Here is a 25,249-nt window from a genome sequence, read left to right as displayed (position 1 = left end):
AGCAGAGAGTCTCCATGCAGCAAAAAGAAAGGGAAAAAAATATGAATGGAAGAGAGATAAAGCAGCAACATTACAAGGGGGAGGGAGAGACACCATACACACACAGAAAAGCTACACAGAAAGCCTTCATAGCAGAGGAATGAGGCAAGAATGAAGCCAAACTATCATTAGCGTAAGGCTAGCTTTGCATAAGCATAGCTTTTCATAAGCTCTTCATAACATAATTACAGCTTGAAAACTGCAGAAAAGTCTTAGAAATATTACCTCTTGCTAAGCGCGTGCAAAATGCCATCTACCAACGCTGTAAGGTATTAATCCCATTTGGGAAATGGAGACATCGTCTCTCCAAAGGCATAAGGTGGACAGAATGCTGGATGAACATTAGCAAACGCCATGCAGGGTTTGGTTCTTAAGCCACAGGGCTGGTCCCAGCAACAAGGTGGGGACAGTGTGCCCTCAGGTACGTGAAAACCTCCCTTCTTGGGGGTGTCCTTACGTCATTATATCCTGCCCACTGTGAGGCAGCAACTTTGAGTTCTCTCTCTCCCTCAGTCACCAAAGCATTTTAGGCAAGAATCTGATGCCAGGGTCTCACACACTTACCTACCTAAAGTGTCATTAACATTGACAGTACCTTATACCTTAGTGTGATTTTAGGTCACTTTACATTTCACATTAACTCTCTCAAACAATTTTAAAACCTCATTGGTCATCATTACTAACAGTCATTAGGGCATCTTAGCATTCTGAAATTTTATAAAAGAATTTTTAAAAATGTAACAAAACACCAAAAGTCCTGTTGCAGCATGCCAGGCTTTATGAAAACACTGTATGAAGATGGGAGGAATCTTTTCCAAATTTACTGAAAACACCTAGTCCATCAACCTAGGGCTCACTTTTTTCCTTCAAGTTCATTATTCTGTGTTTGTCAGTTGCTTTCAACATGCAGCTGGATGAAAATACAAGACTCCTGAACTTGCAAATGCAAACAGTTGCGTGGTACACAAAAAGCTCCCCATAACCATCACCATCATTATTATCACCGTCAGTATTATTTGTTTATCAGAAAGGCTTCCATCAGCAAGATCCCAAAAAAGTCTCAATCCTCAGACTTCTGATTTCATATTTTGTTAGGCTGCTGTTGCTACTGCTGCTAAGTCACTTCAGTCGTGTCCAACTCTGTGCGACCCCAAAGACGGCAGCCCACCAGGCTCCCCTATCCCTGGGATTCTCCAGGCAAGAACACTGGAGTGGGTTGCCATTTCCTTCTCCAATGCATGAAAGTGAAGTTGCTCAGTCATGTCCGACTCTTCGCGACCCCGTAGACTGCAGCCTACCAGGCTCCTCCATCCATGGGATTTTCCAGGCAAGAGTACTGGAGTGGGGTGCCATCGCCTTCTCTGTCTTAACTATACACCCCCTCAAAAGCTTCCTAATAGGCGTGACACTGGATACATACGTACAAGAGTTATAGCTGATGGTTAAGCCCCATAGGTAATTTTAGACTTCCTCTGTGTGAAAGGTTAATTCAACATCACAAGTGCTCTGTCCCAATTATCCCCCTAAAGATCATTATAAGTGAAGGTGAGGAACCTTTCAATTGGTTCAACTTCTAAAATGACAGGCAAGCAAAAAAATGTTTCTATGAAGAGGGAAACCATAGCAACAGACATGTCAGCTTTTCAAAGGAATAAAAATCATCAGTTTTCCACTCCTTCTGCATAGCTTTTGGAACTCATTTACCTGTACTGACTTCAGTGTCTCCCCATCAGGGCAAGGGGAAGACTAGTGAGCACAGAGAGGCCACCCTGCCCAAGAGGGCATCTCATGCTCCGGGTGCTATCATCCGAGAACTGAACTCGAAACATGGAACTCTGATGGCCAAAGGGGAACTGTGGCCAAGGTTTTGGCAAACGCAGACCTAGTTTTCTAGTTTGTGAAATAAACAGTTGTGAGGATTAAATAAGATAATGAGTATAAAGTGTTTAGCACATAGCCTGGCATATAAGTGGCAGTCAATGCCCCCCACGCTTCAATAACTGGCAGAGATTATGAATGTTAGTAACAGTAACATTTTTTCATTCTTCTATTCCCAAGGAGAAAAACTGAGGGGAGGGGGCACTCCTAAGCACTACACTTATAACAGCAAAAGCTGGGAACAATCTAAACGCCTGTTAAGCAAATGCAAGCCAATTTCATGACACCGACTTTCTGGAAGAATTCAGGCCAATTGTTTCACAGACTCTCCCACATTCACTATTTGTCTGGTTGTTCCCCATAATTAGATTCAGGTAGATGTTTTTTTTTTTTTAAAAAAACACAAATCCCAGATGAATGATCCTGGAAATGACTGAATGACGACAGGTGGTACCCAGGTCAAGTTGTTCCACTGTTGGTGACACTAAATTTGATCACTTCAGTTGGGCGGGAACCTCCCGACTCTTCCACAGTCAAGGTATCTTGTCCCTTGGTATTTTGTAAAGGTACTTTGTCTCTTGATAATTAATATTAATTCTACAAGGTGATACTTTCAATTTATGCGGATGAGCCCATTTGTAAACCCCACTGACAATCCTGGCCTGAATGAATACAAAGGGAGCTATAAAATTGTCACTTTCTACTTTTAACATTATTCCTACATTTTAGGTGCCATTCCTCTGTAAGCATCAAATCTCCCTTTTCTAAATTCTCTGTACCATCCCCTCTTCTTCTCTTAGTATTACTATACACTTAGCATTTGGGGTTTCTTTCTTTTTTTTTAATTAATTCAAAGTATCATAAACTATTACTGTCATTATTTTTGTTGCAGGGAGTGTCCCAGCAGAAGCCGTTTTGATCTGGATTTTGTGTCCTTTGCAGTGATTTGGGTTTAGAGCCACTCCTTGCTTTTTGACTCAAGATAGCCTAGTGTCATCTTGTGCTTTCCGGTGCACTTTAAAAATGGATAAGGGTAATCCCTGTTTAATGAACTAGATTATAATAATTAAGTATTTCCTACCAGATTGTCAGATGCATCAATGTTCAGGGGAACCCAAACTCAGTCATTATTAATATATACCCTCAAACATCTAACCAAACAGTATCATCACGTCTGTGGTTTAAAAAGCAATTTTTATGCATGCCTACTTGTTAAAGTTTGAGGCGGTATAAAATCTTACTGAGAAAATGAGATACCTAATCCTTCCTATGATGACTGCTGGAGAGCAGCAATCTTTAATATCTAGGAAGAGTAGGTATACAGAAGCCATAACTCTGAGAGGACTGCAATAAATCAATGGACAAAAGGAGGAAGGATGTGTAGAGATTTACTGAGGCGCCACATTTCCTACTGAACGTGGTATTAAATCCAGCTATTCACATCACACTCATTAACTTTTATATCCCGAATTTCATTTCATATAAAAGTTAAAATGGCCTCATGATGTTAAAAACAATTCAGGGAGCTGTACTGATGAGAAACTGCTGCGAAGATGATGGTCAAGTACTATTTTTAAATGAACATGGTTCATTTCCTTATTTTCTAGATCTGCACAATTTTCTTTTTTCAATATAAGAAAATTAAATCTTTATCTTTTGTCATGTTTTCTCCCAGAAATAGGAAACAACCTCACTTTTTATTCATTTAACTAATCTTACAACTGATGTGAAAGTGAAATTTCACACTTGAATGTTTTCTTTAGAAAATGGATATAATTTGATACATTTTTCTGAAGAGTAGGCCAAAGAATGAAACCACCTGGTACCAATTTGAAGCAAATCTCTTACCTGGAGACCAAGTGTTAGCGCTGATGGGCACAGAAGCACAGTGCTTATTAACACAAGCATCTGGTACGTGCCCCTTGTAGCATTATAAGAGAGAAAGTGGGAAAATACCTTAAGTACTTAATTGCACACGTTAACCATAATGTTATTCCAATAGTCATAAAAAGCTGAATAATATTTTTAAATGATCTTTATTGTAAAAGAATAAACTATGGGGGAAAATTCCACTGAGTATTATACTTAAAAGAGGTATTTTAAGTTTAGATTTTTGGAAAATCCACATCATAATGGAAGAGAAGAATGAGGAAGACAGGAGAAAAATCCTCTCCTTCAGAACGGATACCAGCTCAGTGACATCATGATGAATAATCAAATTAAGCTTAAAATGCTTAATGTAATGCATTTGCTCTGTACATAGAACATCAGCTCCAGATAGATGACAAAAATAGTTAACACCAAGTCCAACCACCACAAACCAGGTTAAATCCTACAACAATTTGCCTTACTGCTTTAAAAAACCTGAGTCAGGTAAACTCCAGTAGCACCAGGTAAAAAGAATGGATGGTGATTTTAGAGGCGGATCTCAAACCCTGAGAGGATTCTGACTGGAGGGCTGTAGTAATCAATCAGTAATCAGGAGGTCTGGTTCTCACTGGATCTCATGGATGGATGGATGGGTAGAAGGAAGGAAACTCTTAACCCTTCAAATTTAAATAGAAGAACTTCAGGTAAAGAAGACTTATTACCACTCAAACTCTGAAAAATCTGTTCTGGCTTGGAACATGCTTAGTTTAACTACTTTGATTACCATCCCTTCTGAATGGATTCTCGAAGTAACACTCTCTAAATTGCAGATCCATTATTTTGAAATGCAGTGATATGTGGAGCATGAAAGTTACATTTTTGGTCTCATTTCCAAGTGTGATTTTCAATATGAAGTGCAGAATGATTTTCTTCAGCACACACAGAGACATATATATATTTAAACCACATACTTTATATTTTGATTTCACTAAAGAATAGGCTTGTGATAAAGGTTTCCCCTCAGTCCTGAGATGAGAAATCCTTTATATCAAATTCCAGCAGTGACAGTGGTTTCCCCTGAGGTACGTTTAGGGAAACTGAGAACTTGGATAGGGCTTCCCTAATAGCTCAGTTGGTAAAGAATTTGCCTGCAATGCAGGAGACCCAGGTTCAATTTCTGGGTCAGGAAGATCCACTGGAGAAGGGAATGGCTACCCACTCCAGTATTCTTGGGCTTTCCCTGTGGCTCAACTGGTAAAGAATCCACCTGCAATGCGAGAGACCTGGGTTTGATCCCTGGGTCTGGAGATCCCCTGCAGAAGGGAAAGGCTTCCCCACTCCAGTATTCTGGCCTGGATAATTCCATGGACTATTCATGGGGCCGCAAAGAGTTGGACATGACTGAGTGACTTTCACTTTTCACTTTCCTCTCTGAATCTCCACACATGAGCTAAAGAATGAAGATTAACTCATGCCAACCCCAATTAGTGTTTCTAAACTATCACTAGAATAATAAAGAGATTTAGAGTAAGTCACTGAGGCTCTCGAGTCTAGCCAACTTCTACTTAGATGATCCAAAGTCTGAGGCTGAGTTCTGTGCTCCTTTTCCTTCCTTACCCACCTTAGATTTTGTCACTTCTGTCATTCCCAGATTTCAGCCCGAGACATTCCATGCCACTCATTCCCTCCTTAGCAAGCCTTGATTTTCAGGAGGTATTTGGCTAACCCTCCAATTTTCCTAGTCAAGACAGAAAACTGTCCACTTGAAAGTTAAGACCAGCAGCATGGTCTGAGTAGGCAGGACCGAACTGATGGTGATCATGTAACTGTTCTCTGTATGCTGCTTCCAGAAGCAGAAGCCCTCTTTTCATTTTGCTGCTCGTTCCCATCAGTTCAGATACCTACAGCTCTAGTCATTGCTTGCCCTAGTGTTTGAAGAGGTGTGGATTTGCTACCAAACACTAGAAACCCTCCCAGTTCACTAAGAGGAAAAAAGTAAAACCCTGGACAGACTAGCCTGCAGTCAGAGACACCAAACATTGAACTCTCTCTTGGTGCAAACCCTCCATGAAAAGGCTCTTCCCCAACACAACCCTCCCTGGACCTTTCCTTCTAGTGACCTGGTCTATCCCAAAGACCAGGGCTGCAGCAGAGAGGGTGAGGGCTTGCAAACTGGATCATTTGGAGTTGAGCCCTCCACTCTGACTACCCTTAAACAAGCAGGATGATATGGGGCAAGTGTAATAACATCTCTAAGCTCTGAGATTCTCACCTGAAAAATGGGTTAAAACAGTTAACTGGATGTGGCTGCCAAGACAAAGCACAGCGCATGACACAGTAGGTACATGGTTTTCTCCTTGTTTTTCTATACAGTCTTCAGAGAGCTTGGATCGCTGATGCAACCTATTACATTCTCAATAACAGAACCTTAGAGGTTCTGTGCTGTTTTAGATAGACAGTGGACATACAACTGAGATGACCAATAGCCAGATGAATATGAATGTCTGTAGCTCATGGTAAATTGAGGTAAATGTCATGAATGTAGGAAAAAAGTGCTTACAGAGCTGAAGGGGACAGTGATCAGCTGAGGGACAGTGTCTGGTGAGTGCCTCTGTGCCAAGGCTGTGCGTGGCTCACCTACCAACTCAGCCCTGGCTACTAAGGCCCAGAGACACCTCTAGGACTCCCTAGTGGACATCTCAGCCAGCACCTTGCAGACACTTCATCCTCAACACTATCAAAACAGAACTCACTAATGTCTTTTCCGCCAAAATCTGCCCCTTCTCCCACACGTCTCACTTTCAGTATTGCCTTAAAAATAAATACATAATATATAAGCAAGTAAACCCTTAGCAAGCTCCATAAGGCTCTTCACAATATGGCTTCCAGCTGCCTCACCTCTCCTCTCTGCCACCCTTTATTCCCATCGTACCATAATCCCACAATAGTTCCTCAAGTCGTGATGCTGTCTCCTCACTCTAAGACTCTGTGCGTGTTCTTCTCTCTGCTAAATTTACTTACTCATTTTCCTCCCAGCCAACTTCTTCAAATACCATCTCTTATTATATCATCAGTTACTAAGGGCCTATTATGTGCCAAGCATGATGCTTAGAAATTCCTCCTGGAAACCTTCCTTGACAACACCCCTCCCCCAAGCTGGGTGGGGCACCAGTTTTCTGTGCTTCCATAGCAACCTGCACATCCCTATCAGAGCCCTTTCCCACCATATCTCACATTTCACTGTATTAATGGAAAGCCACCTCAATCCTGGAGAAAGAAATGGCAACCCACTCCAGTACTTTTGCTTGGAAAATCCCATAGATGGAGGAGCCTGGTAGGCTACAGTCCATGGGGTCGCCAAGAGTCGGACACGACTGAGCGACTTTACTTCACCTCAATCCGAAAGGGAGCTGAGGCTTATGCAGAACAGCAAGTTTTTGTTTTTGTTTTTTTTGTAGTTGTTTTGCTTTTATTTCTTGGCTGTAGCAGCATACGGGATCTTAGTTCCCTGACCAGAGATTGAACCTGCGCCCCCTGCAATGGAAGCGCAGATTCTTAGTCACTGGACCACCAGAGAGGCAACATGTTTTTAATGAGTAAACTAGGATAAAGAAAAGAGAAAATGAAGCCAGAATTAAGGCTGAACACAACAACCTATACTTCTTTAGGCTCAGAACCCTTTTAAATAGGTCAATGCACACTGGGCTCTGAGCCTCTCAACTTACAGAGCAAAAGGCAGGCAACAAGTCATAGCAAAATTCACTGTGTCTAGGCAACACAGCAAACTAACGGCTCCAGGTTTTCACTCCTCTTGACAAAGACCTGCAATTTCTTCTGCATAGATGTGCAACAAGGTATCAGGGGATGAAACTGAACAGTGCCCACAACAGTGGTACAGATGGTATGAAGAGCACATAAGGTAATGGGTTTTATAGGGGTATTTATTAAAGCTGCCCTTCACGAAAGTCACTGACATGATTCGGAAGCACCACAGTAAAAGCAATGCTGTAAGACCCAAAACAATAGGAAACAAAGGGGCCAAGTCTGCTTTACAGAGACCCTCCAAGGCACCACACCTGTATCTCTGTGCAGGCCCTTCTAGACCTCAGGCCTAAAGGAATGAGATCTAGAATGTGCTTCTGGCATTTCCTCAAAGAGTTGTCCAAAAAAATAAATAAATAAATAAAACTACTAGAAACTTTAAGGAACGTATATTTTAGCTGGATTATACAGATAGCTCAGTTGGGAAAGAATCCGCCTGCAATGCAGGAGACCCAGGTTCAATTCCTGGGTCGGGAAGATCCCCTGGAGAAGGAAATGGCAACCCACTCCTGTATTCTTGCCTGGAGAATCCCATGGACAGAAGAGCCTGGCAGACTACAGTTCATGTGGTCACAAGAGTCAGACACAACTTAGCGACTAAACCACCACCACCACTACCACAAATGATATCACAGTGCTGAAATTTAAAATCTGGAAATTAAGAGGTTTTCATACATTGCTTTCTAGTAGTTAAAAAGCTAAGCCTCCATTTTCCCAAAATGGTATCACTATGAAAAGGACATTACAGAATAAAGTAAAATTATAAAAGGAAACAATTAGGACTTCAACGACGTTCTGTGCACAACATCAGAGCAACTAATTTTAAATGAGATATTGACTTAATAGTCTGTGCTTGGCAACACTGCTAATAGATTAGTTCAATTAACAACTGTAGGTACATGAAAATGAGGTGATTTGTTTAAAAACAAAATGGCATGTTGACCAAGACAAATGGATGTTCATTGAATTTTAATCTATGCTAAAAAGCTTAAAATTGTATATGGATATTTGAGGCTGAATTTGTTAAGGGAAAATAATTGCTTTTTTGTCATTGGAGCAAGGATTCACAAGATGTATTCTGTAACAATTCAAGCCTTTTAAAACTGTTTTCCTAGGAAAGAGCAGTAAGCAGACTACCTGTTCCTCTGTATGAATATACTTTGATTTAAAACGGGTATGACACTCATTAAAATAATTGAAAGAAGCACATACAATTAGTGAGCTAGTTCTGCCTAAGGAGAAGACACTGGCTCTTCACCACTTGGCACATCATCTGAAACCTAAAACTTCTGCGATGGTTTAAGGTAGGAAACTATATATAGCGACAAATTAAATATGTAGAGATTGCCAATCAGTAGAAGGAGAACTGCATCCCTTAATACCCCCAAAGGCCAATGACAACACAGCTGAAAGATACGATGGGGAGTAGTGATTTCCTAAGAGGGCCTGATGGCAGGAAAAGAACAGATGGTCTATGGACAATAAAGATTCTAAGTAAATACACATTTCAGCTTAACACACAAGGCGGGTGTGCTGAAATGATAAGGTGCATATAGGAAAACTAATCACTGTCACCAACAAAATTACACATGGAGAGGCACAGAATGTTCAAGGTAAGCCAAAAGTGCACAGATTCATTTCTCACAACTGGAGAACAATTGAGAGTCAGATTTTTGACACGGTTGTTTCCAGTAATGTTTAAAAACGATAAGCTTACATTTATGGTGAAATGACACACATGTTTCACTGTTTCTGTTCACATATTAATTTAATATAGAATCAGCAGATGTTTTGCATAAAACAATGGAGTCTATTTAAATCTAGCTTGGAATTTAATTCTGATTTGTGAGAAATATAGATATGAAATCGATATATAGATTGTAGCAGATTGGTTGAACGTGCAATCCCACACGGCCTGCTTCAGGGTGACCTTAGATCACCTCGACCAAGTTAATGTTTTCATGCCTAAGTTTCCTCATCTGTTAAACAGAAGATATTAACACCACCTATCATTCACAGGTTGTCATGAGAATTAAGCTGGCTACTATTAATAAAGAGTTCAGTGCCTAGCATATCACAGGTGCTAGGTAAGTGCAAAATAAATAAATCGGAAGATTTTTCAAGCCATGTGATTCTCAACCCTGGAGTTAAAGGGTTATCAGAATCTCTGGGACTATGAGAATGGACACAGGTTGAAAAATTCTGCAAGTTATTCTATAGTTCTTGTTCTACCCGTCCCTTCTCCCCACCAGGTAAACTAAATTACCTTTCATTTCTTTCTAGTTAAAAGGAAAAAAATGAATTATTTGGAGACTGAGTTTTAAGAAATGATTCTTCTTTCTGCCATTTTGTTTAAACAGCCTTTTTCTTCAATTTTATGAAGTTAAGGTTGATTAGAAGCTCTCAGTCATCCTCCCCACAGATAACAGGCCTCATCAAGTCATTCAATCTCTCCTATTTCAGCTCTCAAAGTGTAAGTTTAACAGGTGTTCACTAAGTGAAGAACTTCCTTCTAAGAGATGAATCATTGCTTCCATCTCCAAGAAGACAATCCTTAAACTATAATATGCATTTCAACGTTTAATTTACTGCTCTGAACCTTCCCGAGTGTGATGATAACTATTGGTTCTTTAAAGAGACTTACACACTGAAATGGAATTGACTTTTGGACCAGGGAGAAATGGAAGAAAACATCAAGATATCCAGGAAGAGGGGGGAAAAAAAAAGAGCAAGAGATGCCCAGAATCTCCACTATGTCTGTTAAAGAAATGTTCAAAAATAGATGTAGGAGATATCACGAACATCACAAACAGAAAGAAAATGCCAGGATCTGTTAACTATAAGCAGAAGGCTGGTGATGAGTCAGTTACTTTGGAATGTCCTGGGGGAAGTATCTCAGGGCTGTGGGCTCCAAACAAACATTTTAGGTAATAAAGTTACAGCATCTCCCAGAGCAGTCCCATTCAACAGTGCTCTAGCTTTGTGTGTGGTACAATTTCTACCTGCCAGGAATGGATAATTCCATGGGGGAAGCTTGTAGGCGTGCACTTAAGATGCTTCTGAGAATTTTCTATCCAACAGTTTTTCTTGTGTCCCAACTTCCTGGATCACTTAAGATCTATCTAAATGCTGCCAAAGAAAACGTACAGGCTCCTTTAGAAAAGCATCACCAATTCAATGTCTCCACCTTCACAGTACGTACTTCATTTTCTTTTTAGTGGCACTACACAAGGATCACAACTTGAAATATTTGGTAGTGGATGTCAATGAGAAACAAAAATGATTTGTTTCTTTGATTATGAAAGGTGGAAGTGCAAACACTTTGAAAAGGTAATTCTCATGCTCTACTCTTTTCCAATCAGCTGTGAGTTTGTACCACTCACAGGTTCAGGGTAAGAATTCCAGCACTCAGCAAGTAGATTTTCTTTAGAATACTGATCCTTGCCCCTGGGGTAATTGCCACTGTGAAAACGGGAGTATCTTTGGGTGGCTTAGACCCAAAGGTTAGGCTCAGAGCAGAAAGGAAATCTTTACAGCACAAAATCCATTGGCTTGCACTTTCTACACAAAAATATTCTTTTTCATTAAACAACATCAAACTTAGCTCTGGTTTTTGGCTACTTACCAATTCATTAGCCTTGTTAAAACAATGATTAAAGCCATAATTTTTAGAACTGGAAAAAAATGCTATTTTTATGGCTTAAAAATTCTGCCCAAGTATTTGTTATCTTTATAGAGAACTCTGCATTGTCTCAACAAGATACTCCACACCACAGGCCCTGTTTCTGGTCCTAGGATTCAACACGCGCTTATGTCAGGAATAGCCCTGCCTGCTTGCCTCCCAGCCACCTGAATCAAGAAAATACCACCCTTCTGACTTGGATCATCCTTAGAGTGAAGGACAAAGATCTCTATCTACTCCTGCCACTTTCTGTGTCATGGCAACCAGACTGTTCTTAGAAAATGAAAGCAACTCAGCAGGGCTGGGTATGCCTTGCCCTATGGTCCTCATGGTGGTCATGCATCCGGGGTGGTTTTTTTTTTAAAGTACAAACAAACTTCCAGTTATAAGTCCTGGTGATATAAAGTAGAGCATAGTGACTATGGTTAACAATACTGAATTGCATATTTGAAAGTTGCTAACAGAATAGATTGTAAAAGTTCTCATCACAAGGAAAAAAATCATAACTATATATGGAGATGATGTCAACTAAACCTGTGATAATCATCCCACGATATATACATATATTGAATCATTAGATTGTATGCCTAAAGCTAATACAATGTTAAATCAATTGTATCTCAATAAAATTAAATTTTAAAAAGTGATCCTATTCCCCCACCCACTTTACTTAAGGAGAACAACTCCTTTTCCTTTCAAGTAACAAAAGCAAATTGGTCAATCAAACAAAAACAAAACTTATACAATTTAAAACCATCCTTACAGGAGCTAAGCCAATCTTTCTTAACCAATACTTCATCATCCAAAACCGCATAACTTCTAAACTCAACAAAACACATTTTACTAACTCATGTTTCCTATACCCCTTTCCAACTCACACAGAACCAGATAATTTTGGCTGGAAACATGATATGTAGAGTTAATTTTTAATTCAAATATTTTCCTATTACTCCTTTTCTTTTAGGGTTAGACTAAGCCGGGAAATCCCATGGACAGAGAAGCCTGGCAGGCCGCAGTCTATGGTGTCCCAAAAGAGTCAGACATGACTAAACAATGGCAAAGAGCTTTCTAGAATAATTACCCTATGATAACATAGTGTCTATTGCCTCAAAACGTAAACAAAATTTAAAATACTTATTAAATGTACATTTTATAACATACTAGACAAGCAACTTTTAAAAAACTTGGTGTAATTCCCTCCACATAGACTAAATATATTTATATATTTATACAGTTAAATGGAAAATTATTTATCATCTTTAGTTATACTAGAATGTTACTTGAAATCTAAGATATATTTTAGGCTTTCTTTGCCAGTCTCCTTGTATATCATAAGGTTTTATCTGGAGGGCATTTAACTATTTTATTCACAGATTTTAAAAGATGATAACAATAGTTTATATGGAAGCCCAGGTGGCTCAGTGGTAAAGAATTTGCCTGTCAATGCAGAAGAGCCAGGTTCAATCTCTGGGTCAGGAAGATCCCCTAGAGAAGGAAATGGCAATGCACTCGAGAATTATTGTCTGGAAGGTCCCATGGACAGAGGAGAAGAGTCTGGTGAGCTACAGTCCATGGGGCCACAAAGAGTCAGACATGACTGAAGCAACTGAGCATCCACGTGATTCCTTTACGATGGCTATGTTGAAAAATTACTAAAATCAGAAGCTGATGTAGAAACACTTGAGCACATAAGTAGACCTAGCCTCACCAACACCCGCTTGGATTATAAGAAATTACTAAAAATGAGTATTTTAGCAAAACATAAAAGCACTAAATATGGAGAGTGAAAACAATACTGAATACAGAGGTATATACAACTATTTGAATGGTAAAATGAGAAATATACTAACAACACAAATTTTACAATAACATAAGAACTGACATCAAACTGTCCCCAGAAAAATGAGATATCATAAAACTGAATACTCTAGCTTTACAGCCAGATGGATGCACCGAGCAAATGCATCATATTCCAGCTTCTAAAATATATAAGTCAATGACAGAGAATAGGAACTAACCAGGAAATGCAGATCTAAGAGTGTACCCCAAAACTGTGTAAAGAAAAAACAGGAAGAAGCAGGACATTAAAAAAAAAAAAAAAAGAAAACCTATAAGACCAACAAAGAGATAGTCACCCTACATATTTTATTTGGGAAAAAGTCCTTCCCCACATTTTTGTTGACAGCTTATTTATTTACAGATATTTTCCTGTCACAAATGACTCTTAGAAGGTAAATAAATGATTTCTCCTAATTTAGGAATTTTGTCCCACTATGGCTACAGCGACAGATACCCAACTTTTCTGTGTACTGCAATTTTTACAATTTTTCTTTTTTAGGAGGAGGTGGGGGGAGTGGTTGGGTGGGTAGGGGTATGCTTTAAGAAAAGTTTTACAAAATTACAAATAAAGTGAGAGGACCTTCCTGGGAAGCTGAAGGCTTAAGCTTTATCAGCTTCATTAGTAGAGAGACCCTGTACAGCAACAAGTTCTTGAGAGAATTGTCTTTGGGGGAAGTTTTATTTGGCCTGGTTTGTAAAGGTGAGTTGTTTTTTTTTTTAAGACAGTAGCAAATCCAGTGAAGCAGATCATGGTGTGGCCAAAGGCTGTGTCTTACCATACAGGTATCCAGATCTTCCAAACGCTCTATCTCCGTGAGCTCCTCCACCGTGATGATGGAGCGTTTAACCGGCTTCTCCTCAGCAAGCTCCATCTCCAAGGAATCTTGCAGAAGAAGGGTCTTGCCACGTCTGCTGAAATGGTCAGCCTAGAGAGTCAAGACAACCAACTGAATTCCAGCAGATACCTTCCATAAGAGGGCGCTGTGAAGAATAATGTCTACACCTGGTTAATGGCAACTCGATAAATTCATGCTGGAGTTAAGTTACCTCTTTTTTAATCCTCTTTCTCTGGAAGGTGGAGTATTTTAAACAAGAAATGACAAAACCTCCTTCCAAACATCTTTTGAGACTTCACTTGAAAGGTAATTCATATATCTTTGCCATGTTCATGTAGATATGTACCAAGTAGGCACATATTTTTGTTTTCCAAAAGATATATTATGAACATTTGTAGGAGACTGGTGTGATTTTTTTCAACTTTCAATATTCAATACAATCATAAAATTATATCCATCAGGAGGCCCTCCAGCCTTCTGTACAGAGAAGCTACCTTTATTTATACAATGTTACGAGCATACAGAAGATTCAATTCTAGTCAATTTGCTCTTATGATAAGCATAAAGTAAATTAAAAAGTGAAGCATAATATTGTTGCCATCAACATTACTGGTGGAAATATAAGAAAAATTTAAACCAGAAAAATAACTTACACTGGGAAAATGAGACCACTTAGTATAAAAGAAAATACAAAGTATTCTTTTCCTTTCTATTTCATATTTCCTTGGAAAGAATTTCTATGTTTAGTGCTCAAAAGTACATAATGAGGAGAAATAAAATGATTCCAACTTCCCCTATTATAAAAGGACCAAAAGGAAAGAAACTGCTAACAAACTTTTAATAAGCTTTGTTTTCATGTAATAATTATTATATTTTATGTGACATTAATTACCAATGCTATGCTTCAGATAAACCTAAAAAAGTGGTAATAGATGAAACAAACTGGGCTGAAATTAATAAGCTCGAGTGCTGAGCTGATTCATCACCAGGAACTCTGCAAAGATGAGAACCAGTTGACAATTCTATGGAACCTTTGGGAACATTTCTAAACTTAAGTTGGAGAAAACAGTGTTATTGGACTGTCTTTGAAAGTAGTGTTTCATTTTGAAGATACTATTTCTTTCACTTAGCAGTTAAGCTCTTGTCTTACTATCCAAATCAACAGTAAGAAATTCAAAACATAAGTGCGTTCACACAATTCTTTTTTGCTTATGAAAAGAAAATGTCAATACTCTGAGTTACCAACTTCTTCAAAGGACAAAAGCAAAAGCGGAAAAAAATTCAAACTTTCAGTGTAGTCCCCACGTGCAGCCACACTGATACATCTAGTATTGCATCTTCAAGTAGGCATTTTGAGGCCATCCCTAGAGCTATGGTTATCAACAAACTATTTCTATAAAGGATGCTTTATTGACTTTGGTTTTGCTTATTAAAGAAAGTTTGAATTGTGATCTCTTGACAAGGTTATAGCTCTTTATCATGCCATGAACTACAGACTAGAGCTTCTTAAAATCTCTGGGTGATGAATCAGTTTTAAACTTCCAATTTGCCATAAGCCAATATATTGATAAAAGTTGATAATAAAAAACATTTGATAATAAAAACATTTAAATAACATGTGTTTGGATATTATTGCCACGTCAAATTGCTCTAGAAGTTTCTTCACACTTCCTCTTAGTTTCTGAACTTACCTTGTTATGGACTAGTAACCCTTCATTAGCAGGCCAGCTCCAGTCCATAGGCAATACTTTGAATAGCTAGAGATGTCCATCTTATCTTTTAGATTTTAGAGAAGAGTCGTATATTCTTCTCAAATGAATTTTTCAAAATACCCCTTTCGTCTGCCTTCCCCTCAGAAGTTGTTGCTGCTCCAGTGTTCTCCACCATCACTCAACAATTCATCACCATAAAACTGAGTATCTTCAGGCTACACAATTAACTTGAAATTTTTCTCTGGAGAAAACACTGTCATAACTTATTTGGGAGATTTCTACTGTATCATAACGCCAGTATTTTTGAGACACAAAACATAGCCAGTTATAAAACCTTCATCTGTGCCTCAGAGTTTGAGAAACAGGAAGTTTCTGATACATTTTTCATATGCACTGATACCGGAAATACTTCTACTGAGTTTCTACCTTAATGTGGAACCAGTCTCTAGATGAAGAAAATTTTATTTTTTCACCTTGGTTATATCCAAAGGCCTAGTTAGACACTCAACGGTTATCATTCACTAGAATATGTCCATTTAATTCTTTCACTCTTTGGACAATTCATTTCTGCCATGTTAAGAATATTCTGTTATCAAATAATCATATCAGAGAACAACAAGTACAGATAAATACAGGTGAGCCCTGAACAACACGGATTTGACACATGCAGACCCACTTACGTGAGAATTTTTTTCAATAAGAAATACTGTAATACTATACAATCCGGGTTGGTGGAATCCTCAGATGTGGAGAGGCAACTATAAGTTATACATGGATTTTTGACTACAGGGAGGGTCTCTGCCCCTAGCTCCCAGTGTTGTGCAAGGGTCAACTATAATCTTTAAAACGAAACTCTCAGTTTTAGACTTCAGTCCCAGCATCATCTCCTATCAAATTTTTGACCTGTGTTTATTATACATGAACAACAATTCTGGATATTATCACTTCTGCTTTGCCCTGCCATTTTCCCTCTGGAGAAATTCTAACATGTTCTAGAACAGCTGGAAACAATGAAGACAAAGAAGGAAAACTAGGATTTTAACCCATAAAGCTACAAAGGAATAAAATGTAGAAAATCAACCACATTCCCACGCTGGAGGCTGCCCTGCATCACCACAGAATGAACCAGGCTGTCCTGTACAAATGACCACAGCACTCACCAATTTGTGATGGCAGTGTGAAAGTGCATCCAGAATTTCATCCACGATTCGATCAGACAGGAAGGAGGCCACTGTCAACTTCACCTCACTATGTGAAAATCAAAAGCACAGAGTGGCATTTTAATTTGTGCAGGAGAGAAAAAGTCACCACCCTTGATGCTATGTTGATAAGGTCAAATGTGATTCTGTTTCTATCTTTGAAAATAGCATACAAGAATGTGTGAACAGGGCTAAGGTTTTCCAAAAATAAGCCTTAAACACTGCCATAAACACACAGGTAATAGACTTTCTTTATCAATGTCAACCTGCCTCTGCAGTTTCAAAATTCGAGATTTAATGGTAGGAATGAAAAACATCTGGATAAAGACAAACTTAATGGAAACCATATGTACCATGTAGTGAGAACAATTCATCCATTGACAAAATGAAAACAAACTTGGGCTGGAGTAAATTAAGAAAATCTAGTCTGGTTGTGAAGCTTTGGTTATTTCTTTCATATGTATATCCCTCACCTTTTAAACAACTTTTTAACCAATCAAATGGTACCTTATTGAAATGCTTCTGCTTTGACTTGCCACTGTACTTTGAATAGTTACAAATTCACTGTTCCCTTGCCTTTTATGAACAGAAGTTATCAAAATGTTTAGTTTTAGTGCCTCTTGCTAACTTTAAAAGGATGCCCAGACAGGAAGTAGCAGTTTATAGTTTCTACTAATAAATAACTCTGCCACTGAGATTTCCACCCAAGGGCTGGCATTTTAGTTATTTGGTATTCCCAAGAATTCAACTTCCACGTGTGTCTTCAGTCTAAATAACCCTACCTGGGCACACATGCACCAATGTGCATAAATGCACAAATACATTGAAAGTAAATGTGCTGAAGAGCTACATACCCACGTTTCAACACTGTCACATAATTTCACTCTACTTTTGAAGTAAATAATACTAAAAATTTTTCATCAAGGAAAAGAGTTATCAAAATAAGATGACCACCCACTCCATTGTTCTTGCCTGGAGAATCCCAGGGACAGGGGAGCCTGGTGGGCTGCCGTCAATGGGGTCGCACAGAGTCGGACACGACTGAAGCAACTTAGCAGCAGTAGCAGCAGCAATCTTAAAACTGAAGTTGAAAGTATATTTGTGTAATAGGGGAAAACCTTCCTAATTGAAAGGCGATAGTTTTCATTGCATGCCTCTTCAGAAACATTACTGATGGCAGAGCAGGAGGGAAGCACCAACTTTTTGATGCCAAAAGTAAAAACAGTCCTGGGCTAAAGATAAAAGAATGTTTCTTTCATTCCTGTCTCTGAACCAAGGTCTCCCTAGCTATTTGGTTTATCTAATACCCTATTATTCTCCAGAGGTATCCACTGATAAGATTCACCCAGGTCGCTTATTAAAAATACAGATAACTCGGTCCCACCCCAAACCTCCAGAAGGCCTGGGAATTCAATATTAACAAGCACTTCCTCTGATGCTTTTAGGCATATTTGGGAATTTTGTTTCCTCCCAAGACTATAGTCAGTAGTTTCTCTCTCTTTCCTACCCTCTGCCTCTCAGACGTCGGGAGGGATAATTTATTTCAAATTATAACATCAAAAAACAATTCTTAAAATGAAAACAATAGATACATGTATATGTATAACTGAATCACTTTGCTGTACACCTCAAACTACCACAACTATTGTGTCTGACTCTTTGTGACCCCATGGACTGTATAGTCTATGGAGTTCTCCAAGCCAGAATGCTGGAGTGGGTAGCCATTCCCTTCTCCAGGAGATCTTCCCAACCCAGGGATCGAACTGAGGTCTCTCACACTGCAGGCGGATTCTCTACCAGCTGAGCCACAAAGGAAGCCCAAGAATACTGGAGTGGGTAGCCTATCCCTTCTCCAGCGGATATTCCCAACCCAGAAATTGAACCGGGGTCTCCTGCATTGCAGGTGGATTCTTTGCCAACTGAGCTATCAGGAAGCCCCCTAATCAAATATACTCCAATATAAAAGAAAAATTTTTAATTTGATTTTAATTGGAGGATAACTGGTTTACAATGTTGTTTAAGGTGTACAGCAATGTGAATCAACCATAATCATGCACATATCTCCTCCCTCTTGACCCTCCTTCCCACCACCCCCTAAAATAATTTTTTTTTTTAAAAAGCAATTATTTTTAAAAAAATAAATAAATAAATAAATAAATAAGCAATTGTTTTTTAATGCTTCAGGGCCATTCTACTGTTTTGCTGCTGGGTGCTCTACTTCTTTCTCGACTGAATTTCCAGTTTGTAAAATGTTTAAAAGGAAATGATGCAACTTAGTCTGCATGTGCACATTTTCTCCTATCACTACTCAGCAGGAAGCAGTATAGAAAGCCAAGCAAGGACTTGGTGGACATACAACTGATTCACCGAAGTGAGGAGCTCTGTACTGCTATTCAACTTTTAGAATTTGCCCATTTTTCAAGGGAAATGAGCATATTTGACAGAATCTGGGAGTCCAGGAAATGCTGAATATGATCTATTGGTAGTTCAGTCCACTATTATGAAAAAATGGTGGTCAACAGCTTTTTATTCTCAACATTTAAAGAGCTCCAATAAAAAGTCTGAAACTAGAGGTTACAGAAATACGTAAGCATACTTGGGCTAGAGTTCATAAAAATCACTAGTCAATGGAGTCTATAAACCCTCTGAAAGCCTTAATCACTCAAGTCATTCCAACTGTCTTACAATTCAGTTGAATAGGCATTAGGGTCTTTGTTTAAAAGACACACACACACACCCCCCACAGCTGCATCTTAGCCCTGAGACTGTCTAGTTACTACAGAATTCCAAAACCCTCAAAAGTCTATAGTCTAGCTTTAAGGTTAGCAGCCTTCAACATCTACTTTGTGATGATATTTTTTTTTGCATATTTTGTTTTTACCTCTCATTTTTCTTGCCAGCTGTCATCGAGCTATATTACATAACACCACCACTCTCAATTCTCCACGTAGAAGCTGTTATTTTTGCTATATCTAATTATTCAAATCAAGATTTGGACATGATTAAAACGGGAAATTTTAAATGCTTTCGAATGTATTCACATTCTGATTTTCCAACTAGAAAATATAATGAGAACTACCTGAGCTGTATAATGTAATACTGGTGGTCATCTCACAGTTCTTATGTAAAAATCCAGGAAAGTTTGCTGGCGATCACACCTTCTAAATGTTTATACCCTGGCATGTTTTTCAAATTTTAGCAACCAGGAATCTATGTAAACACTCCAGAGCACCATTAGCACATGCGTAGTATCACAGACCCACCAAAAGAAAACATGGTGACATCATAGTGGGGCTCTTTGCTTATTTATGGGCTGTGCATGATTTATAATATTATGGTGGCAGAAAGCAAACTGATCTCTGTCTTCAAAAGTTAGATTTATCAAGGTGAAAGATAAGCTTCAGAAGCAGGAAAAAAAAAATAAAAGGCTTACAAACATGCACCCCTCTCTTAAAAAAATAAAACTCTTAAAAAAGGGTAGGTAACTTTATATTCCTCAGTAAGGCAGGCATAGCTGCAGTCACCTAATTTTGGAAATGTATAAAACCTCACATTTATGCATGGCTATCTCTATATACAGTCACTGCCTCTTAGACACGCCTACATACATTCTGTATGAATAAAGCCAACAATGACACCCTTCACAGCTGCCTCAATGGCATTCACAGACACTGCAGCGCCTCGGTTTATGAACATTATAAACCTACCTAATTTTGTTAAGGATATCAATTCCAGACTGCTCCAACAGGACATTTTTAACAAAGGTACGTGGGATGGAAATCTTTTCAGTGCTGGCATGAATCAAGTCTTGTCGAATGTGGGCTTTTCTCATCACATTGGGGCAAAGATTCTCGGCAGCGTCAACCATGGACTCAAGCAATGCCTGCAATGCAGCATAAAGCGGAGAGAGAGAGATGAGGACACAGACCCAGAGGCGCCCGCCGTAAAACTGAAAGGTGGCTATATATACGACACCGAGCTCTCGGAGGGCAGGGACACAAGAGAGTCCCAGGGTGAGACTGGGGATTCGGAGCTGTCCCAGGGTGACTTGTGACTGCTGGGTGATCACTGATCTCAGACAATCACTTTAAATCAGACACTTGGCAGATCCGCCCAGGCTTCTGGCATCTGAAATGTGATAGTGTGCTAGCTTTACTTAACGCAGAGGCATTCACAATTAAGATTTAGAAAGACACATACACACCAATTCAGCCCACACCAGACTGTCCTCCTGGGTATTAGCAAACAAAGTTACAGATGCCCCTGGAAAATATATCAAGTTTGAACTCCTCTGCAATTTCACAAATCACAGAAACCTCAAATCAGGGTGAATCATTTAATAGCTCTATCAAAAGAGCAGTAGTAGTAAACCACTCTAAATACTGCTAGTTTTCCTCTTTTAAAAGAAAAGCTTCAGTGTTAGGTAAAATTATAATTGCTGCAAGATCAAAAAATGAATAAATAATAAACAAAAATATTCATGAACACTTTATAAACATTAGTAATTATTACACTTAAAAACCTACTTAAATACCACTTCAGAGTTTTTAAAATGTTTCTGCACATTTCATCCTTCTAACACCTGTGAAGATGCATAGAGAAGCTATTCATGTGATCACCATTTTATAGCTGAAGAATGTGAGCTAAGGGAAATGAAACAATTTGCCTGAGATGGATAAAATGGCTGGTGAGTATGGAAAGGGCACACGAGTTAGCATCAGTCCTAAATTTGAATCCTAGCTGAGGGACACTGGACCAAGTTACTGATTTCTCAGTTTTACTCTACTCAACTATAAAATGGCAAAGAAAAAAGTTCTCGTCTCATAGGATTTTTGAGGATTAAATGATATTACATATGTAAAGGGATCGATATCATGTCTAGCATACAAGAGAAGTTCAGTGTATCACAGATAATGCTATTAATCTGTTTTCAGAGATGCTAATCTTCACGATGAGATCTTGGTTTTGAAAGTTAAGCTTGATCCCATTACTATTCCAGCATGAATCATCACTATTCCAGCATCATCATAATGATGCTAATGGAGCATCATTATGGAAAGCCGAGTCTCTCTGCACATATATTCACGTGCAGAGCACAATCCCAACAGTAACATCTCTCATGACACCATACGATGAGCAGGAGAACAGCAGGATGTTTGTAGAGACATCGTGAAAAGCAGGAGAGGAGAGGTGGGTGGCAGCCACTTGAGAAATTTCCAAAAGCCACTTGTATGCTGACAGTGCTCTGTCCCTGTTGGAACTCTGACTAATCAGTGACTTAGTACATTATTCCAAGACAGCTACAAGTGATGCCAAATGAGTCAGTTTAAGACAAATCATTTTCATCATTGGCATTAAAATTAATACATTCTGTTCCAGATGGAATCCCGCACTCCTGATAAGAACCACCACTGGTATCAATATGCTGTTTGCCTTCTATCATGTTCATTAACACAACCATGACTCTCTGAAAGGTCCCCCTGCATATTGATGCTATTCAGTTGGAATGAACTCCAGAGAAGAAGCCTGGCTTCCAATGCAGATCTTGACATGAAATTTCTATGGAATATTGAGGGAGTAGCATTAAGTGAATAATCTTTGTTGATCTCTGCTTTCTCACCTACAAAGTTATTTCCAAGGTCTCTCTGTGCCCTACAAATCAACCGTCACATAACTTTGACCCTACAGAGAGGAATTTCATCTTGTCCTGGGCGTCCAGTTCGACAGATATTTTGCAGTTAGTTTCCTAGCACCAGCTCTAGTCCCACATTGGCCAGCAATAGAATGCAGCACTTTATGCTCTCCAGAGTAATTTCAACCATGATTTCCTTTGATCCACATAATAATCCTGTGTGCGGGGGGGGGGGTGGGGGTGGGGGGTGGGGGCAGATTTTAGCAAATTCATTTTATAGACAAGAAAATCAGGGTTCAGAGGAGACTTGCTCAAGGAACAAGTGATGTGGGGACTCAAGCCTTTTGTGTCTTACTCCAGCCACCCTTTCCCAATGTCCTGCCCACTATCCACAGGAGTGTCCCTTCCTCTCTATTACCTACAATTTTCATCCCCTGCTCCCTTGAGTCAACGGTACCTAAAGGCAGGCATGGTGGACTTTCTGGTGACAAGCTAGTAGAAAGGGGAGAAAGAGGGACTTCCCTAGTAGCTCAGTGATTAAGTATCTGCCTTGCACTGCAGGAGACCTGGGTTCAATCCCTGGTCAGGGAACTAAGATACCACATGCCACAGAGCGACTAAGCCCAGGTGCCACAACTAGAGAGCCACGAGCTGCAGCCACTAAAGCCCACGTGCTCTGGAGCACACAGGCTGCAACAAGCGAACCCGAGTGTCACAGCTAGAGAGTCTGTGCACCGCAATGCAAGATCCGGCCTGACTCAAAGATCTCGTGTGCTGCAATTGAGACTCAACACTGCCAAATAAGCAAATAGAAAGCTTTAAGAAGAGGCGAGAGGGGAGGATCACAGGACAAACTTGTAATGCAGCCACTGACCACTTCTTTGTGTCCAACCCCCAGCTTAGGTGCTTAAACAGCACCTCCTTTCAAGTCCTGTGGCCCTCTGCACACCAAACTATATTCTTCAATACCCATGGCTTTATCTTTTCTTTCCTCGTGGAAATCTAATGCAGACTTATGTTAAATTTTCTCACTTTCTCCACATTTCTTAACTTTTCTTACATATTCTCTATTTTGTTAGTCAATGTGTACTCCCTTCAGACAACTTCAATGAGCAGACCCTGTATCTGAAATGCAACCACAAGATTTTATTTTGCGGGTATCGTCCCAAGATGAGGGTCTATATTTCTTAACTGTGAAAACAATTAATGGTACTTAGAAACCCTCTAGAATGTCTGTAAAATAAACTGGCTTAATATCCTTTACATGGCAGTTACACTCAGATATTCTTGCAGTGAGCAAAGGACTAGCTGTCATTCATTACAAGCAAATACAACTTCCACACTAAAGTGCTCTAGAATCTCTTTCTTTTGCATTGGAAAAATATAAACTGTAGGAAAAGAAGAAAATGCAGAGACCTCTCCCAGCAAACTGAGTTAGTACTTGCCAAAGTGCAACCTACGCCCCTCAGGCCTCATTTCCTCAGTAAACCTGATATTTACCAGGGAAGTATTTCACAGTTGAAACCCTAGGGGAAATGAAGAATTTTCAAGGCCAAAACAAGCATTCTAAAAGTTAAGTCCAGAAGGGAAAAATAAGTTTCTTTATGTTAAAACATTCAGATCCTATTTATTCACCTAAGATTACTCTGGGAATAAATGTTAGGATCAAAAACAAGGGCTAGGGGGCAGGAGGAGAGCTGTCATTTAAAAATACCTAAAAGAGACCAGTTCAGAGAAAACATCACCTCTTTTCAAAGAAGGACTTTCTCCCCACTTCCTGCCTTTTTTCTCCTCCAGGAAGTTTGCTAAGAAAGTTGGCTCTTCCGGTCCTTTCTTTGGCTTTTCTGAACTAATATTCTTTTCTGAAAGATGGCTCAAAGAGCTATTTGAAACTATTCTCATTCAGAATTCAAAATGTGTACCACTGGCCACGATACAGGGCTTCCCTGCTGGCTCAGAAGGTAAAGAATCTGCTGCAGTGTGGGAGACCCGGGTTGGATCCCTGGGTTGGGAAGATCCCCTGCAGAAGGGAATGGCAAGACACAGGATGAGCGAATATTAAGGATAAAATCTCCCTAATTATGTTGACACCAAAACAGTCTCGCACAAGGAAGCTCAGTGCCAACGAGCTTGGAACAAACAGCTAGTAGCCAACTCAGGTCACAAACCTGCTAGTTCTATTTTTTTTTAAATTCACTATAGTAAAAATACACTTTTACAAAATAATCCATTCACTTTAGCTTTTGCTAGTATAACATTTTACTCAGTTTCAGAAACAGAGGAAGGATTCTTTTTTTAACCAAATAAAATATTGTACTACTAGTGAAATAAGAATACAGTTGTTTAAGAAACTGAATATTGATTGTAGTAAAAATGCATTTTCCCTACATAGTTTTAAGAAAATCAAGGTGCTAGAAAGCTTTATCAATAGACAAATGGGGATGATTTATTTGTAAAATGATGTTCACTTCTCAGGTAAACTGAAAGGAAAAAAAAGAAACCACTGCGTACAGTCTGTTGAAAGTATCAAAAATTGAATGTGAACTCAGTGAAAAGGAAATTAATGAGTAACATTTAATTAAGATGCTGTGATGAGGATTTGCTTCCATTTATGCCAGAAGTCCCTGAAGGGAAGGGAACTTGCAACTCAAAACGACTGAAACTAAAGAAAACAAGGGAGTGGGGAATAGAAAAAGCAGGGCATTTGGGAGCCTGGGACCTCAGGGATAGTTGAGAATGAG

General features: G+C 39.2%; 1 protein-coding gene across 1 annotated transcript in view; it reads right to left on the bottom strand.

Moving 5' to 3' along the window:
• Nucleotides 1-25,249, bottom strand: part of CARMIL1 (capping protein regulator and myosin 1 linker 1) — a 308,343-nt gene that overhangs the window by 31,689 nt on the left and 251,405 nt on the right. Inside the window, exons 27-29 of the mRNA XM_052648705.1 lie at nt 20,584-20,759; nt 16,838-16,925; nt 13,906-14,055 (exon numbers count right to left, since the gene is read on the bottom strand). Coding sequence (XP_052504665.1) covers nt 13,906-14,055; nt 16,838-16,925; nt 20,584-20,759 — 414 coding nt within the window. The remainder of the gene's footprint in view (nt 1-13,905; nt 14,056-16,837; nt 16,926-20,583; nt 20,760-25,249) is intronic.

The sequence above is a fragment of the Budorcas taxicolor genome, chromosome 11, assembly GCF_023091745.1.
Source record: "Budorcas taxicolor isolate Tak-1 chromosome 11, Takin1.1, whole genome shotgun sequence".
Taxonomy (NCBI): domain Eukaryota; kingdom Metazoa; phylum Chordata; class Mammalia; order Artiodactyla; family Bovidae; genus Budorcas; species Budorcas taxicolor.
Note: the sequence above shows the minus strand (reverse complement) of the source record. Positions and strands in the feature narration are given on the sequence as shown.